Consider the following 19,062-nt stretch of genomic DNA (forward strand, 5'->3'; position numbering starts at 1 on the left):
GATAATTGTAAAGTAAGCTGCTTCCTGCCTCATTTGTTTATATACAATCCAGACTCATAAAGCAGACAACCTGCTGAGCTCAGACACCTACAGAAAGTGGAAAGCCGCAAAACCCGGAGAGAAGCAGACATCCGTCATCCTACAGGTTTGGGTTCTTTTCAATGATTCATGTTTTCATTGTTTTTAAGATCCCGGTCTAAATAAATATATATGTTAGCCATCCAGTAGCGGTTCTAGACCAAATGTACCAGGGGCCAGGAGGGGGCCAGCGTGTTTTCATGGGGGCACAGAAAAGCGTGAAATAAAACGAAGGACAAGGGATTCAAATATATTAAGAGAGCTTTATGAAGTGAAATTTCTATTCAATTAGGTTTAATTAAAATGTGTCTTACTGGGTCAATTTACATTCATAATTTAGGAATTTAACACATTTTTGAATTAATTTAAGTTAAAATTACCATTTACTACAAAATCTGAATTATAACTCAAGAAAAACTGATAAATTCAGCCAATAAAATTGGAGCAATTTATTTTGGAGAAAAAAAACATTTAGCAAAAGAAACTTGAGATCCTAGCGCAATACCACTTAAGCTATCGCCTTATTGATTTTAAGTAAATAGTTAAACAGAATTTGTAAAGAAAAACAATGAAATAGACCCAACGGACCCATCAGTAACCATGTCTGTTCCAGCGCAAATCATCTTTAGAATTTCTTTGAGTATAATTTCTTCAGTACAGGGGCCAGTTCCCCTGTAGATCATATCCTGGCCCCTGTCTAGACCGCCCCTGCAGCCATCTTAAATCGATAACCCATTCGTTCATTGATGGGGGAATGGAGGCCTAGTGGTTAGAGCATAGAGCCTGGAATCCTGAGGTTCGAGTCCAATCCCACAGACTGCTACTCTGGGTCTCTGAGCAAGACCCTTAACCCCACACAGCTCCCTGGGTGCCCCAAGATGGCAGCCCACTGCTCCCCAAGGGAATGGGTCAATGCCAGAGGCGTAGCTAGAAAATGTTTATTAGGGTGGCCAAGCAATAACCAATATACACTGAGGCGTGGCAACTGAACCTCAGGGTTAATCTACACTGTTCCAATAGGAAAATTAACGAGCAAAGAATCCATATTTCTTGATAAAGACAAACCATACTTTCCTACAGCCTTCGCTAACAAATAGACGCATAAATATTTAAACATCTGCGCTTTTTTAGATAAAAGGTATAGTGTATAAAATTCTTTCAGGTTTGAGTTCTGGGGCAAACATCTTTTCCATTGTCTTTACTTACCTACTCTTATCAACAATCATTCTGGATAAAATAGATATTTACAAGTACTAATATCGACATAAATTGATTATTTAATAGGTTTTTTTTATTAAAATAGTTATCTATGATTTCACTAAAGACTCCTAGATGACTTGCAGAGACATCATTTTCTCTTTACCCCATGAATCTAGTTATGGAAAGAGCATGACTTCTGTACTAATCATCTTTAATGTTAGTATTTTAATGTGCATAATTACCAACATGTGTTATTGTTGTCAAGTAATTGTTAATATATAAAAAATTTGAAATGTTTTGAATATTCCCCTTTGAGAGTATTACTGCTGCCACTGTCTGTATTAGAGGGAAAAAATGGTAGGGGTGGCCAATGATTGGCTAAGGGTGACCATGGCCACCCCTGGCCCCCATCTAGCTCTGCCCCTGTTCAATGCAGAGGTGAATTTCTCCAATGTGAGATCAATAAAGTTCTATTATTAGTAGTAGTATTATTATCATTTTCAGTTTATTTGGCAACCAGTTTCATCTAAAATATATTTTAAATAAATGTACGTTAGTTTCCCAACCACAGCTGTTTAATTATTTTAAGTTTATAAAAACCGTTGTCTACATCATATAGAAGCACATTTCACCTTATTAGTCTATAGATATAGCAACTGTTTTATTAGTAATGTAAAGAAAGCATTACATGCACACATCTATGGTTTTCTATGGTTGTAGAATGTCTGATACCTTCCCAACTTAAATACATTTAAGCCTAATATATTGTATTTGGATAATAAAATCTCCTGCATGTTGGTGTTTTTTTTTTTTTTTATTGGTTCATCCTGGACCATCAGTGAGGTTACTTAACAAAAATCACTTTATCAAGTTATTATAACTAACTGAAATTATTATTTGTATGACAAAATAAACTAACAGGGTTTCTGCGGGTCATTAAAAATAATTAAAAGTCATTAAAATTATTATTGTTTTAAATTAAAGGAATAGTACACCCAAAACATGATTAGCCTTCATTTTCTACTCACCCCCATGCTGAACAACACTCTGGAGTACTTTTTTGATATCTCAAATGCATCTGGAGATCTGGGAGGCTTCTTGCTGTCTGCTGACATTCAAATAATGGAGGTGCCCAGCGCCCGAGGCAGAAAGGTCCATAAAAGTCCACAAAAAACGTGTCAATATTCCTCCATACTGCTCGTCCAATGTATTCCAAGTGTCCTGAGTGGGTAGCATCCATAATTTACTTGAAACGAAGTCATTTAGAATGTTTTTAGAGCATAAACAGTAGTGTATAGGATTTCCTGAAAGCGCGCACATGCGCGTTCACGACGCTACGGAAGCCGGCAGACCAAACCAGCGCATTCAGCTCGGCAAAGAACTCATGCTCTTCCTCAACACTGAAGTCCTCAGACATTTTTCTTTCGTTGTTTCTTTCTTTGCACAGGTAAACGGCACATTTCTTCTTCTACGCTTGCATTATTGGCAGAGCAGACGCTGAATGCGCACTTTCATCTTGCTTGGTCTGCCGGCTTCCGTAGCGTCGTGATCGCGCAGGTGCGCGCTTTCAGGAAATCCTATACACTACTGTTTATGCTCTAAAAACATTCTAAATGACTTCGTTTCAAGTAAATTCTGGATGCTACCCACTCAGGACACTTGGAATACATTGGACGAGCAGTATGGAGGAATATTGACACGTTTTTTGTGGACTTTTATGGACCTTTCTGTCTCGGGCAGCATAGACCTCCATTATTTGAATGTCAGCAGACAGCAAGAAGCCTCCCAGATCTCCAGATGCATTTGAGATATCAAAAAAGTACTCCAGAGTTTTGTTCAGCATGGGGGTGAGTAGAAAATGAAGGCTAATCATGTTTTGGGTGTACTATTCCTTTAAGGCCTTAATTGGCATTAAAATTCATTAAATGTGATTATCGTGGCTTTTAAAATTGTTTTTTTATTTTTTTCTAAAAAACAAATTCCTCAGATATGTTATATCAGATATAACTGGTTCCCCTTGTTTGGGCTGAACTGCTTCCTGTTGATCGTAAAGCTGTTTGTTTGGAAAAGAAGCTTTAGGCGGAGAAAAAATAGAGAATGGGAAAATGCAAATTTCAACAAAATTGACTGGAAAACGAGGAATTTGGGACATGGCTGCAGCCTGTCGATGGTAAAGATGGCGAACAATTTTGCCGCGTTTTTATATATATATATATATATATATATATATATATATATATATTAGTCATACATACTTGTTGATCGCATTAAAATTATTTCTAAGAGCATTAAAAGCAATAAATTAGAGTAACTCATTCATGTATAAACCTTGTAATATTTTCAGCTCTTCCCACCGAAGCAGAGGTTCTGAAATTGGAGATTTTCTGTGATCTTTGTTATTTGGAAATGAAGGCAGCCCTTTACAGATATTCTATGCTGACCATACTGTTTTGCAAATTCATATATTTTTTTATCAGAACCTTTCCAGTTACCGTACATGTAAAATGCGTAAGTGCAACTATTTAAATCTCTTTAGAGAAAAAAACAAAAACATGTTGAATAACAAAGATTTCAATACTTCCCGAATTAATTATGATGATTAATGTTTAGTAAATCTCCAAACTCTAGTGTGAAATATCTGATGCTATGAGACTTAAGCCACAGCTGCTTGTTGCCTTAACTATGAGGAGATCTGCTTCTCTTATGTTCACTGAATTTTTTTTCCTCTTCCAACCTCATTTTGTTTGTACTTCTTCCCCAGTTTGAGAAGGAGGAGCAGGTCCACAGTATTGACATCGGAAATGAAGGATCAGCTTTCATCGAAGTATTGGTCGGAAATTCTTCAGCTGTCAAAAACCAAGACTATGAGGTTTTATTTAGACAAATCACACTTTTAAATTTCTCACTTCCTACCCATCCTAAGTTTATGAACATATAAAGATGTTCTTTGTTTCTTTCTTTCTTTCAGGTTCTTCTTGTTACGTCTTCCTTCATGTCCCCTACTGAGAGCCGAAATGGCACCAACATGAACCGGGTTCGTTTCTTTGGACCCAACCAGTTGCAGAAAAGCACGGCTCAGGAGAAGTGGGACAGAGTAAAAATTGTGTGCACCCAGCCATACAGCAAGGTGGGGGAAGTACTGGTTTCATATCAGCTTATCTTTTTCTTTTTTTCTCAGGGTGAATGTATTAGTTGTGAATTTTTCCATATGGGGGGGTGGTAGTAGAAGTTACGTATTTAGTAGGAGGCCTGACATTCATTATACATTACATCCATTTGAAGCTTGCAGCATATGAAGCAACACATTTCTGACCCTATAAATAAAAACAGTTGCTTTAGTGAACATTACTGCTTAATTATTATAACAGCCTGTGATGTGAAATAATTGTCAATGGGAATCTTTAGTTTTGCCTTTTTCTGCTGCATTTAAGCTGAATATAGGTGTTTGTTTTAGCAGCATTAGTGTTCATTTTGTCTTTTAAACTTTTCAGAACATTGCATACGGGCTGGCTTTTGTCAAGTTCCACTCGCCACCTGATAAAACCGATCCTCCGACTTCATCCCCTGTAAGTTATACATCGTGTTGCTTTATTTTAAAATACAACGAAACTGTGTTCATGACGATAACAGGGTTCCATCGGGGTCTTATATTTGTAACACGTCACGTGACTAAGAAAACATAACGGGATTGGCTGGGTGTTGGACGCCACAATCCATTGCTAATGTCTGTGACCTGAAGTAACCCTTCCCTTATTACACTGAATTTAGACGCCGAATTTAAGACAGGGAAATAGAGCCAGTTGAATCTCAGGAGGCTGAAAATATTGAGTTTGAATTTTAAAAGATTGAATTTTTTTATATGCAGATTTTTTTTAACACTGAAAAATTTAACTGAAAAATAAGTATTGAAAATGTAATCACTTTGAAATAGTAATGTGAATTTTTAGCTTGAAGAGAAAATCAAAAATAAAGTTTCAGCTGTGTAGAAATAATGACAATGAATTTTTTTTTAGGTCAAAAATGTGTTCTGAATATATTTTAACACTGAAACAGTAAGTACAAACATACAACATTTAAATTTCAGTGGCATTTTTTATTAAAATCCCAGTGACACAGATACTTCCATATATATCGGTCCATAAAAACACAGAAATAGTTCCCCTACCCTGACATAAACCTCGCATGGCCAACAGGGTATCTACTGTAGATTCAAACCTTGTAGAGGATCCTTATGCACATCGGTTACAGAGCTAGAAAGGTTTCAGACTGATGGCCAAGCAGGGACCAATGAAAACTCTGGGATTGCCTTTTAGGCCCAGAAAACACTAAATTTTAGTCTTTATATATTGATGTAAATAATGTATTACTGCACCTATGTTGGTAAAAGGCCATTACTTCTCTAGCCCCTTTCAAATCGGGGGCCTTTAAAATGCTTTACACTACATTCAGTCAGTCACGTGCAAATGTACAGGTGGTAAGCTGCACTCTACCAAAAGCTGCTGAGGACACAGCAACTGAGACAGGTGAACCCTCTTTGCAACTACTGGTTGCAAGACAAACTCCTTCACCCAATGCCACTGTTGCCTCAGTCTATGGTTGATGTCAGTTTATGGATAGCATGCTAACAAATGAAAAATGACCTCATAGGAGTGGACAGGGGTCCTTTGCGCTGTAGGGTTGAGTATTGGCATGTGTTTTTTCGATACGTGTCACGATACTCGGGTCACATATAATGATATTCCAATATCAATATATACTACAATATCTTTCCAAGCTATCCAAATGAAATTTATAGATAAAAAGGCAAGTGCTGTATATTTTCATCAGAATCCATGTTGTTTGGGGTTTGAGTCAGTCTACGTCTTCTACTGCCTCAACTACAGCACTGGTGTTCAGCTGCACAGCAAAAGGGCTCCATGGCGCTATCTGCCAGAGTGGCGGTGCAGAGGTAGCCCATTTTCCCTCAATGTTTTAGTTTTTTAAATCAATATTAGGAACTGGAAGATCGATATTATATTGGACACCCGAAAATCGCAATATATCGGCAAATCGATTCCCGTGGTAGTAATTGCCCCCCAAGGGATTATTATTATTATTATTATTATTATTATTATTATTATTATTATTATTCTTTTTCTAAATAAACTAATGTTAAATCCATTACTTTTCATGAAATTGTCAGTCTGAGATTGATTTAATTCAATAAAGACTGTTGTATTAATAAGGCTTTGTAGCCCTGTTAATTGTAGAGCTTAAATCGAAGGCTTTGTATATGCTAGACTGGAATCCAGGGCAAGCTCAATAGGGAGTGTTAAAATATGTATTTTTAATATTGAAAGGCTCCTTTCTAGTCTGAACCAAAGTCACTTAATTGGGTCCCTGTATCTTCTGCTTGGGGACTGAACTCATCCTTCTTTCCTGCCAGAAAATAACAAAGCTTGGACAGTTCAGGGTGAAAGATGAGTCTCCTTCATCTGGGCCCAGCCTTCAACCTGGCAGTCTCTTCTTCAACCGAGACAATGCAACAAAGCCAAGCACTTCACTCAAAGGTAAAGCCTTTTATTTAAGTTAACAAACCCAATCAATTCTTCTGGCAGCTTTGTGATTATAAAGCAGTTATAACTGAATTCTAATGAGGTTTTGTTTTAGGCCACTACACTGTGCCGAGGGACAAGATATTTGAAAGACTTGCTTTATTATTAGGAGGGTCTTAATGTTAATGACTACCTTGTTTTCCCTCACAGTGTGTTGCTCTTCTCTATCTTTAGCATCTCCACCAAGTGACAAGCTGAGCTACGCTGCTGCTGCTCTGCAAGCAGGAGGCAGCTCTCAATCATCAGGTCAAGCTTCAACCTCCGTCTCTGCCTCACCACAGGTACTAAATAACCTCATCATTTTCTGCTCTGAAGGGCACCCACCAAGCACCTGCTCATCAGGGAACTGTAGTCCTCCTCTATTTAGTCCACATGAGGCCAAGGAGGCAGTGGAGGAGATAAAACTATGAAGCAAAGTTTGAAGGGAGTTTGCAGCCTGCAGCAAATGGTATTTTAGATGAAAAACAAATGTTCAATGCATTTCTAACAGTTTATGATGTTATGCATGAATTTAATCCAACGATTTTCCTAAAAATCAGATATTCTATTAAGGGCAGAGAAAAAGCAACCCTTTCTGCTTTAATCTACATTAGTGATGCAATCTAAATAGGGTGCTTTCGGGAAGGAAATACCTGTTTTTCCTTCTGTCACTTTTGGTGTTTTAAAGAGAGCCAATTGCAGTTTTTCAGTGTTTATGAAAAAAGCTGATTTAGATTTTCTTTTTTTTTTAGAATATTCATCTTAAAAGAGCAACATTCCCTGACTAAGCAGTCATTTGTTCTTAATAATGATGTAATAAATAGTTTCTTGAAAACACTGCATAAGCAATCTTTGCATTCTTTACTTTCTGATGACCTTCCTTTGTTCTCAAAGTGAAGTGAAAGGTTTCTTCTCTTTCTGAACATGTTGTGCAACAACTCACAGCCATGTCAGCGGCTAAATTTAGAAAGTCCTCTTTACTGGAGCGATTTTTTTATTTATTTATTTTTTTCAGAATTTAGATTAAGAATTCCACATTTCTTTTTGTCACAATAACACTTTTTACAATTTTTGAGAGAAAAGGGAAAGTTTGAATTCATTTTAGCTTCAAAAAAGCAGATAGAGATAAATCCAGTGACTTTTTGTTTTGTGAGTTTAGCAACTTAAGGAGAAATTAGCAGTCATTCTGCCGTTACTGTCTCCTAACGGTCGGTAGTGAGTGCCTCGCCTCGCTGGCAGCTTCTCTGCATAAAAGCTCAGAATGCAGTCAGAGCAAAGAGAGCAGAAAGGAGACCTGCTCCTTTTTATTATTGCGAATGTAAAATGCATGTGCAGAGTTGATGATGATCCACACTGGATTACAAAGCAGGATAATTTTTAATCTAGTCTTTCATTTTTTTTTTTCTCTGAAACCTTTGCACTAAAATAATTCCCTGATTACCACACAGCTTTAATCACTTATTTAAATTTTAGCCTTTGATTACAGTTATTTTGGTAAAATGAACTGTGGATTCAGGCAATGTATAAAAATTTTAACATATGTTGCATTTAACTACATTTTAAATGTCAGAGACGTAGCTTTTATTCAGTTAAGCAGGGTTGGAAGTTAATTTGGGCTTAAATTTCTACAAATGGACATAGAGACAACAATTCAATGTTTTGGAGCGGCCTTTGAAAATTCCTGTTTCATCCATTGACAACATGTGGGCAGAACTGACAAGGTCACTCAGTCGGTTCAGAATGGGCCGACATCCAAGCAACATAGTGAGAGGCTTGTGGAAGGCTTGCCAAATTGAGTGACCCAGGTCAAACAGTTTAAAGGAGAGCTGTACCAGAAATATATGTTTATTTCCAAGTTTATGAAAGCCAAAGAAAAAAAAAGATTAAAATTTTTGTCATTATTCTGGATTTGACTTAATTTGATCATTTTTGAAACCACAGCTGAATTAAAACAGGGAGTGTTTTGTGTTGTTAAATAATTAGCAGTGAGAAAGGCTATGTTTTATTTTTGATAAAATATTTTGAAAAATCTGTTTTTGATTGTATATAGTTTATTTTTAGGGCTGTTTAATTTACAGAAAGTATTTTTGCCTTTTTTATGTTTTATAAAGAAAATGGTAAAGTCTGATTGTTAAAATCAAAAACCAAACAATAGAAATATTTTCATGTTAAAGTAACCAAACTGCCTTTTGTTTAAGATAAAATACTTTTTAAAATAATTTTGCCTTTTCTTTATCTAGCCCCCAGCAAAAAGGAAGTTTGAGTTTAGCAAAGAGCGGCAGTCAGCTCCAGGACCTCCTCCAGCAAAGAAAATGAGCCCGGCTGCCTCGCCTGAGACCAAAGTTACAACTTCTAAACACAAACAAAGCCCAGTCAGCACGCCAAGCCCAGGCACTGCCAAAGGTAACAGTTCATTGATCGTTCATCTTCTTATTTATCTTTAGAAAAGATCAATCGTTTTGTGGTTTACATCTTTAACTACAATAAAGGGGATCTTTTTTGGCAGAAAGGGCATCTGGGATAAAAACATTGCCAAGTATGACCAGCAATTCATAATAACCTGCTGTGGCTACCCCCAAAAAATACAAATCCTATTCTTGTTGCAGCATCATCAGCACAGAAATCTGCTGAGAAGAAGAGGGAGAGCCAGGCCAAAGCAGAACCTAAACCCAAACCCAAAACAAAGACTAAGACTGAGCAGCAAGTTCCATTTAAACAGATCTTGGAGGGGGTGGTGTTTGTCCTGAGTGGCTTCCAGAACCCCTTCAGAGGGGAGCTGAGAGAAAAGGCACTTGAAATGGGAGCCAAATATCGACCAGACTGGACTCCTGACTCCACACATCTTATGTGAGTAGTTCAGCTCAGGAGGATCACAAATCATCTAATTATTCATGTTAATGGTAACCCTTCTGCTAAAGATGATCATTTTATTCCTGACATCTCTTATAATGCTCTTCTTGGGGGTTTGGAGACACTTTTTTCATCTATAAAACTTTTCTTTTTCTAAGCTTTAGCACTCTAACAAAATGTGTATTCTTAAGCAGTGTTCTTTTGTGACCATCCAGCTATACAGTAAGAGGTCTCCCCATGAAGGTTTAGGCAGAATTCTTAAAGTTAAAATTCCCTTTTATATAAACTAATTATTGACCCTTCACTAATAGTAGTTAAAATAAACAAACAATACATTAGATGTGCTTTTAAATAATTTAGAGATGGACTAAATTATGTTTTTGGCCTGAAAACACCTATAATTAGTGAAATGAGCCTTTTGATCATTTTTTAGTTAACAGCCTGCATCTTGTCTCTGTGTGTACTTCCTGATAGTTTGCAGGATGGCAGGCTAGCTTAGTTCCTCATATGAATGGTTTTATATACTGCATCTCTTCATCAAAAAAAGATCTTTATGGACATGACATGGACATATTGCATTTTTATTAAATACTTTCAGCTTAAGTTCTTCCTACACAGTTTGTGTTTTGCAGCAGGTTTGATTTTGTTCTTGAAAAGCAGCCTTTTTCTTGTTTAAATTAGGACTGAAACAATTAATCGGATTAATCGTGATTCATCAATTATTGAAATTGTCCTCAACTAGTTTTAGTAATCCATTAATCATTAACTGGAGTCTAGAGACTGTAAAACATGTCTTTAGCTGGAAGAGCGCACCACCTTGAGCAGCAATTATACCAAAATTGTAAAAAAAAAACATAAGTAAACATTTTGCAAATAAGATAAAAGTCCTTTTCGTCTGCCAGTAATTAAAATCCGGAACTCCTCAAGTGGAAAAGTTTGAGCTTCATCTCGTTTAATTTAGCAAAAAGTCTTCTTTTAGGAACCTTTTGCTATCCAATTATTAATCGATTCATTGAAAAAATAATCGACAGATCCATGGATCCGCAAAATAATCGTTAGTTTAAATACAAACAAAACCAAACTTTAGCACAAATAGTGACAGATATTGTTGTCTAACAGGTCATCGTTTAGACAAATTATGCTTGAAAACTCATACGGTTGTGTGGAGATGCATAAAGATTGAGACTTTTTAAAAATATACAGCTTTGTATCGAAAGACAAATGAAAAGAAGGAACACTCTGCATCTTGTCTTCATTTTTAGGAATTCCGGACAGTTTGTGCAAACAGCACAAATAAGCCCATTTCACAAATCCCCTAAAAGACAAAGACAAATCGCATTCCTGAAGGAAAATCAATTTCAAGCTAAATTCATATGGACAGATGACCGGCGTAGACATCAGAAAAATAAAAATAAATCAGTTCTTGCTTAAAATTGCGCACCTCTTCAGTGGTTCAGCTGTCACTCTGAGGAAACACTGTGTGAACATAAACTGCAGTGAGATCCAATTTATAATACTCACCGCACCAAAAGCTGTTAAGAGAAACTCCTCACTGCAGTTCTCTGGAGACAAGGACTGCTTACAGATACGGCTTAGAGATACTGCTGTGCAAAGAGAACCTGAAGAGATAAATGAGGAACAAATGCAAAATAACCTCGAGATAAGCTAGAAGATCAATGCACTGAGAAACTGCATAATGTAGATAAAAGACAGTAGAGCAGGAATGAAAACCTACTGTCTTAGCTGAAACATCTTCTTTAAATTCTCTTTTTAAAGAAATGTTTTTCTTTTGTATAAGAAAAACCCATTAAAAGTGAATTTATCACACTTTTGTTCTAAATTTAAACCCACTAAACACTTTTCCAACTGTGTTACATGCTACTGGGGAAAATGACCTCTTCATTTTCTGTTTAACATCCAAAAGTTAATTTTTAAATGACTCTTTCTTAGTTTTCTAACTGGATTTTTCTTTGGTTTGTCTCCAGCTGTGCCTTCGCCAACACCCCCAAGTACAGCCAGGTGAAATCAGCAGGCGGTATCATCGTGAGGAAAGAATGGGTGATGGACTGCCATAAGAGGAAACAGAAAATCTCATATAAACGGTAAGAATTGACATTAGATATTATGTATTATCTATAATATACTCTTATATTTCTAAGGACATGTATTTAAACTCTGCTTAATTTTAGGTTTTTTTTTTCTGACCCTTATCTTAAATTGGTAAAAAAAAAAAATAACTATTCAATAATAATTTATACCAACTTATACGAAAGGCTTAAATCATGATACATTTTTTCTGTTATATTGCAGAATATGCTATAATGCCATTACAATATAGAATAATAAGAAGAGCAACTACTAGCTTCTAAAATTTGAAATGTTTTAGATAAAGATAAAAAAAAACATATCTCAATAGTATAGCTGCTATAAATAAAACTCCCAAAAAATACTTTATTGATCCCTAAAGCAGATTGAATATAGTAACTTATTTATTTTTATCAAGTGATCTTTTTTCTGAGGACACTATTGTATATATCAGTCTTCTAAAGATGATACTCCAAGTTTAAAATGTTTTTTATTATAAATCTGGGAGGAATTTGTTAATTTTTGGGGCATTTAAAGTAGAAAATCAAACACCAGATCATGATTATTTAAGGAGATTGAAATAGTCAGTTCGTCACATAAAACTGTTTCTTTCTATGCTGCATGACCTGTGACTGTTGTGTTGATCTCATAGAATCAACATCTTTATGTTCAAATCGTCAACTTTTGATTAATTATGCAATAATGGTTTAGTAGATCTTTTTATTTCATCAAATGAACTGTTAACTTCCTCTCTGACAGACCGTCTTTCGGTGCTGCAGTTTTGTCGCCATCCAAAAGAGGGTGCTGCTGTTTATTCTTAAGCAGAGGCAAACTTTGATAGTTAATAGAGAACTAATCAGACCAGAGGGGTGTTATAACTGAGACGTAAAAAACACTCGTGACAAGGATGCAAAATTGACCTTTCGTCTTTCTGTTCGTAAATATAATGCTTGACAATCCCCCTAAGTTATCCCCTAACAGGCACCCGTTCAGCCCAGTAGTGTCAGCCAAACCAAAGATTACCGGTGTAAGAGCATGTGATGACGGATAACTGAGGTGCATTATGGAAAATATTAACCTGCAAAAAAATAACCTGCAGCTTAGAAGCACTGTTTGGTGTTGCTCCCAATGATTGTAGGATTTCGCTTAAGCTGGGCGTACACTGTGTGATTTTTTTTCAACCGTTGCACGCAGCTACTGCTCACACTGTACGACTAAACCGCAGGGTTTAGTCGTACAGTTTGAGTTCACAGCTCACGATTTATGTTCAGCCCAACGCTCTCATGCAATCTGCCTGCTCACACTGTACCCTTAATAACCACATCGGACTGAGCTCCGCAGTGAGATGGAGCTGGTTGTGACTCGTCTATCCAGAAGCCAAACAAAGAAGACAATCAGGCTGAAAGTCGATCGAAAGATTCTTGCATGACTGGAAAATCGCCCCGAAAATCACACAGTGTACGCCCGGCTTTAAATTGAAAGCCACATACTGCCCACTTTATTCACACTAAACATGAAACCCTACCCATCATGTTATAGAGACATCATCTTCATCAAAGAGGAAACTCAAATTTTTAAGAAAATATATATCATCAATTAATCATTAATTGATAAGTAGGATCAATCAACTTTAGATTAACTAGTTTATCGACAACTTCCATCTTGTCCTTTTAAAGCGTTGCCAAAATCCAGGACTACACTTACATTAGGAGACAGGCACCAAAAAGCCATAACAGTGGAGAGGCTGGAGAAGAATAAACAGAGACTAGCGGAATGAGTCTTCTGGGAAAGAGAGATCTGTCTGCTTTTTCAGCAGTGGGAGGAAGTCTGCTGGATGAGAAATTATGAAACATCAATTTAGATTGTGCAGTTCTGCACAAGACAGTTTGATTTGATTTGAGGTTTTTAAAGAAATAATAGGATATGGCTCTGAAAGCTGTCAGAGACAAAGCCTGAACCGGCATCCCTATAATATGACTATTGAAACTATTGAAGTATTGGCACTAAAACAAAAAACATATTAGGTATGTCCAGACTCTTGACATCACTAAAAAACTTCACCTTGTTATGCATTTGTCATTAACCTTTTTTTGTTTTCCTGTGTGAATTGTGCACCAACTCCATGTTGATAAATAAGGGTCTTGTACTTTGAGTACTGGTTGCTTTCAAGCACCAGATTTCTGTCTAGATGTGTTTATTAATACACTGTAGTTTGCAAGAGTTTCAACATGGTTATAAATCACTACTAAAAGTTGCAGCATCCCAAGTTCTAATTGGTTTCAAAGCAACATTCATCAGTAACAGTGTTTTGTATGTAGTGCAAAAATCATTAGGTCCTTTTTTAAAATATAGAACAAAGTTGTAAAAAAATGTAAAATCTCATGCTAACATCAAATACTTTAAAGTGAACAGAATATTAATTTCAGACCTGCAGAGCTGCTGGGGCGACTCCAAATGAGCAGCTGGTAGGGATTAAGAAGCACAGAACATGTCACTGCAGTATGACTCCATGTCTGATTAGAACTCTATTTTAGCCGTGTCTGTTCTTCTGCCTGGTGCACTTCGTCCTCCACAATCTCCCTGATTGAAACATCCAGAAATACTTCCACCACAGCAGGGATGCCCACTTGGTGCAGAGAGAAATGTAACCTTGAGCAAGCGATCCCCGCTGCGATCACAAATTCTGCCCACTGAGCTCCAGCAGCTCTCTAATTATAGGCCTCATTATGGGGGGGCGGTTAGCAGCATCAAGGGTCAGTGTCTTGGTTGTTGATTAATCTGTGTGTACTAAATAATGTAGGCCTGAAGTCTCATTTTGGACATTGGGAGATCAGATTGTGTTCATTTTTACGAAGTTTCCACACACACACCACCATCCACTGTTTCCCTTAGATCAACTCTGGAAAAACAGTAAAAAATCTGAGACATCAAAGTCTCCTACTTTCCTTTTTTACAAAAGGATGCCTTTTTTTTTTTTACCCCTTTTAAGAAAAATTACTTCATTAATGATCCATTTAAATGGACACAGAGTAAACAGCAGTAATTTGTGTTTCTGAACCATTTCAGTCTTACAAAGTTTAATAACTAGCTTAAAAATGCTTAAGGTTTGAACTTTTTCGGCAAGTAAATGTGTATTTTACATTTTACACAAGCTAAGTTTGATGCACAGCTCTTTTCAATAAATAAGTATATTATAGAAAAGTTAATTTCTCTAATTAAATAAATTCACAAAGTGAAGCTCATACGTCATTTATACACAGACCGCTTATTTTTGTTTGTTTAATATAAAGATTTTCTCTTTAAATCTAATATGGAACCTAATATTAGTGCTGCAACAATTATGTTAGAAATGGATTCACTTAGTGATTATTATAAAAATAGAATCCCCTAGTGATTGTTTTATTTTTCATCCAAAAATGGATACTGAAAATTAGCATAAATGAGTAAACAATTAGAAAACACTATATATATTTTAAAAAAAAGGTCCTCTACCAGAGGCCTGGGAGCTTGAGGGTTCTGCGCAGTATCTTTGCAGTTCGTAGAACTGCACTCTTCTGGACCAGGATGTCTAATGTATTTTTAGAGATCTGCTGTAACCACTCCTTCAGTTTGGGGGGGTCATTGCCCTGAGTGCCCCAATGACCACGGGTATCACAGATGCCTTGATCTTCCAGCTCTTCTCTGAGCCCCTGGTATTTCTCTAGTTTTTCTTGTTCTTTTTTCTTGATGTTGCAGCACCTGGTGGTCTTGTCTGGTGTGGTAGATCTGGGCTTTTATTGCTCTGGTGCTCACGGCCTGCACCTGTGCAGCCATGATGAGTGCCTCTGTGCTGTCCTTCATTCCTGCTCTGTCTAGCCATTGGTAGGATTTCCTGATATCTGCCACTTCGATTATGTTCCGGTGGTACATCCCGTCTATATATAATTTGGTTTAATACTGTCCTTTGGGAAAAACACACTGTTTTTTTTAGATGTTTAATTTCTTAAATGGGTTCATAACTAAAGTAACTATCCACATTAGCACCGTGTTAGTTTTTGGTGTGAATGTTCAAAATAAACAATAAATTCTTGCTCTTTGGCTGTAAATAAGACTTTTCTTGTTTCAGTTGAGAGATAATAGATTGTGACTCTGCTTGTTATGAAAGGAGCAGTTTGATTACTTTAATTAGGACGCAGACTGTCCTGTGATCAGCAGAAAATCTGAGAAAACATATGGTTTTAATACATGGGTTAATACATTGGATGCTGCTGCAGTGTTTTTACCCTTGAACTTTGTTTTGAAAATTCTTGAGGAACAGAATAAAAACGAGAAGTTCGCCTTTCTCTACAAATTTCCAAATGTGCCGGAGATTTCTCGTTCCCCTATTGGTTCCTCTGCCCAGCGCTGCTATTGTGCTGTGTGTGGAGTGTGCAGCTTTGATGATGTATTCTTTATTTAAAAGCTGCATCTGCTATGGGTAATTAAAAGAACCACTTACTTTGATCCTGACAAGCACCCGAACAAATCTGCACACTAACACTCTAACTGTTGTTGCTGAGCATCTGGAGGTAAAATGTGTAGCTTCGCTCAGCTCCTGCCATCCATGCAGACCGTGGAGTGTTTGTCATAATCAGATTGTGACATCAGCTAAGAACCCAGCAGACGCTGCCTGTGTTGTCATTAAACAATCACTGAGCAACGGGCAACGCAGAGAAAAATGAGAAGAGCAAAAAACACTCAAGCAGTTCTGATGAATAGCAAACAATTGTCCCTGTTTAACAGCGTCTTGCACCACTGAAAAAGGATGCCTGGGCTCAAAATTTTAATATAGTCTTGCTTTAATAAATAATTTAAAACTCTTTAAAATACCTGTTAAAAAATGTCCTTTAAGTTTCAGAGTTAATTTTACTTCCAAAGCTTAAACCCTAACTAGCAGATAGTTTCTATATTGGGTCCTATTGTGGAGGTCTGTGCAAATAAGGTCAATGTTTGAAAGTCAGTTTTTTTACATCTAATAAAGATGTAGATAATTTGTTTTATTTTCTCAACTCCCACTGGGTAAAGACACAATACATGATTTCTAGGTCACCTTTGCATGTCTAAGTTTGGTCCCCTGAAACTGCAGAATAAAACGCCAGATGACCCCTTTTTGTCCAACATCTACATAAATGTAGTGCAGATGTAGTGTTAATGGTTTATATAAATCTCTTGAAAGTTTATTTAACTTATTTAGTGTATCCTTTTGGTTGCTATTTAGGCGTCATCACAGTACGCCATTACACATTTCGAGGTTTTTTTTTTGCCAGATGTAAACAGTAATTGAACCAAGGTAGGTTGCATTACATGTTAAGACTGTTGCTTTCAAATTACACTTTCAATTATCTTTTTTTTTTATATCAATTTCAGGTCATTTAAAGAATCATTACAGCCAATACTAATGAATATACTTGCAGTATGATAAAATATTAGGATTATCATAATTGACTGAATAAAACTGAATTTTGATATTAAAGAATAAGAAAAAATAGTTTGTTTAATAAAGTTACCTAATCATATACATTAGCTGGCGGTGTGTACTAGGGATGGGAATCGAAAACCGGTTCCTGTTAAGAACCGGTTCCGTATTTTTCGATTCCATGGCATCGTTTGGCAGCTCGCTGAACGATTCTTTTTTCGATTCCCGCAGCACCAGAGCCTAGAGCGCCGGCTCTGGGGAGCACGACTTACGTCACGTTTTTTAGGTAAGTTACGCAACTTACGCAACTTACGCAAGTTACGCAAGTTGGAAGTACTATTCGAGGAGGAAGACAACGAGCTGCGGTCACTTTGTGAATCAAAGCCCCGTCTTTCCTTAGCCCAGAGGGTAGATCAGGAAATCCAGCTCTGTAAAAGCTTGCCCTCCATCCCCTGCAGGGATAGCGCCACACTGTGGTGGTGGAACAAGCAAGATACGCTGCCCTTGCTATCTGGACTGGCTGAAAACTACCTCTGCGTGCAGGCTTCCTCCACCCCATCTGAGAGGGTGTTCTCCACGGCTGGAGACACCTTAAGCCCTGAAAGATCCCATATCCTTCCAGAAAAAGCAGATATGCTCATCTTTCTGCAAAAGAACTGTTAATTTTCCCTACTACTGTTTTATAATTAGTATTTTTTGTTATTTAAAATAGGTTATTATCCCATCATTTGTTATTAGACATTGTTGGTTATTAAGTTTGTTCTTGTATTCATTTTTCATTTAAACACAGATATTACTCCAGTTTCACATTTCCTGTGGACATCTTGATCTTGTTGAGTTTGTAAGATTGTGCAATAGTTAAGTAAACAAAGTTGATTCCGATAATCAAACTGTTTGTTCTCCTTTTTCCCCGAAATTGGAATCGAAAAAAGAATCGATAAAGAATCGAATCGTTTCATAGAATCGAAAAGGGAATCGGAATCGTGAAAATCTTTTCAATTCCCAACCCTAGTGTGTACCTATGAATTTATTTGGCTCCTGCCTTAATCAGAAGAAAAATCTCCTGCAGAAACACATCTCTTATTGGCTGAAGTACCATGTGATCATGACCTAACCAATCAGTGACGGCATTACTGAGCAGCATCCTGAACATCATCCCTAGGCACTAAACCTCGGTTTGAACATTCCTGTGGAGGTTCTTCCACATTATGGGCCGTCCCAAGCCACGTAGTGCGTAGGGCGAGTGGACCATTCAGCCTAGAATTTGGTAGCAGGTGTATGGGCTCCATGCACAGCTCCACTACTTCCTGAATTTAAAGCAGCTCCTTTGTTTCCTGTCTTTCCTTACTGGACGAACTGATTAATCCAGGTGTGTCTGGCCAGTTACTTAGGTCATACACACCTGGATTAATCAGTGCATCCAATCATGAAAGACAGGAAACAAAGGAGCTGCTTTAAATTCAGGAAGCAGTGGAGCTGTGCATAGAGCCCATTGGGGAACTAATGTTGGAGGAAACATGTGAAATCAAATGTCAATTCCTCTGGTTTGCTGTTTCTTCAACACATTGACAGAAAATCACAAGCTAGGAAAAAGAAAAAAGATGTAATTGATGTCAAAAGGAAAGGTCCTCTTTCAAATACGGTAGTTTTATTTGACAATACAATCTGTTTATGACACAAGTAAACAGCATTTTGTTTGGATATTTGACATTATAGTTGACTGCATCTTGCAAAATATATAAAATCTTAGCAGATATGTGTAATAAAGAGATTGTGTTTTTTATAAAAACTTCTTTAATCAGTTCTTATGGTGTGGTGCATGATCTTGGGCCTCCAGGGTAA

The 19,062-nt window shown here is 37.0% G+C and overlaps 1 protein-coding gene across 1 annotated transcript in view; it reads left to right on the plus strand.

The window, feature by feature from the left end:
• The window catches only part of xrcc1 (X-ray repair complementing defective repair in Chinese hamster cells 1), a 34,328-nt gene that overhangs the window by 513 nt on the left and 14,753 nt on the right, over nt 1-19,062 (plus strand). The window contains exons 2-10 of the mRNA XM_038307135.1: nt 53-145; nt 4,040-4,147; nt 4,247-4,405; nt 4,770-4,844; nt 6,704-6,827; nt 7,047-7,153; nt 9,092-9,254; nt 9,458-9,698; nt 11,687-11,803. Of these exons, the coding sequence (XP_038163063.1) occupies nt 53-145; nt 4,040-4,147; nt 4,247-4,405; nt 4,770-4,844; nt 6,704-6,827; nt 7,047-7,153; nt 9,092-9,254; nt 9,458-9,698; nt 11,687-11,803 (1,187 nt within the window). The remainder of the gene's footprint in view (nt 1-52; nt 146-4,039; nt 4,148-4,246; nt 4,406-4,769; nt 4,845-6,703; nt 6,828-7,046; nt 7,154-9,091; nt 9,255-9,457; nt 9,699-11,686; nt 11,804-19,062) is intronic.

The sequence above is a fragment of the Cyprinodon tularosa genome, unplaced genomic scaffold (genome assembly GCF_016077235.1).
Source record: "Cyprinodon tularosa strain WSP-4 unplaced genomic scaffold, ASM1607723v1 ctg60, whole genome shotgun sequence".
In the NCBI taxonomy this organism is placed as follows: domain Eukaryota; kingdom Metazoa; phylum Chordata; class Actinopteri; order Cyprinodontiformes; family Cyprinodontidae; genus Cyprinodon; species Cyprinodon tularosa.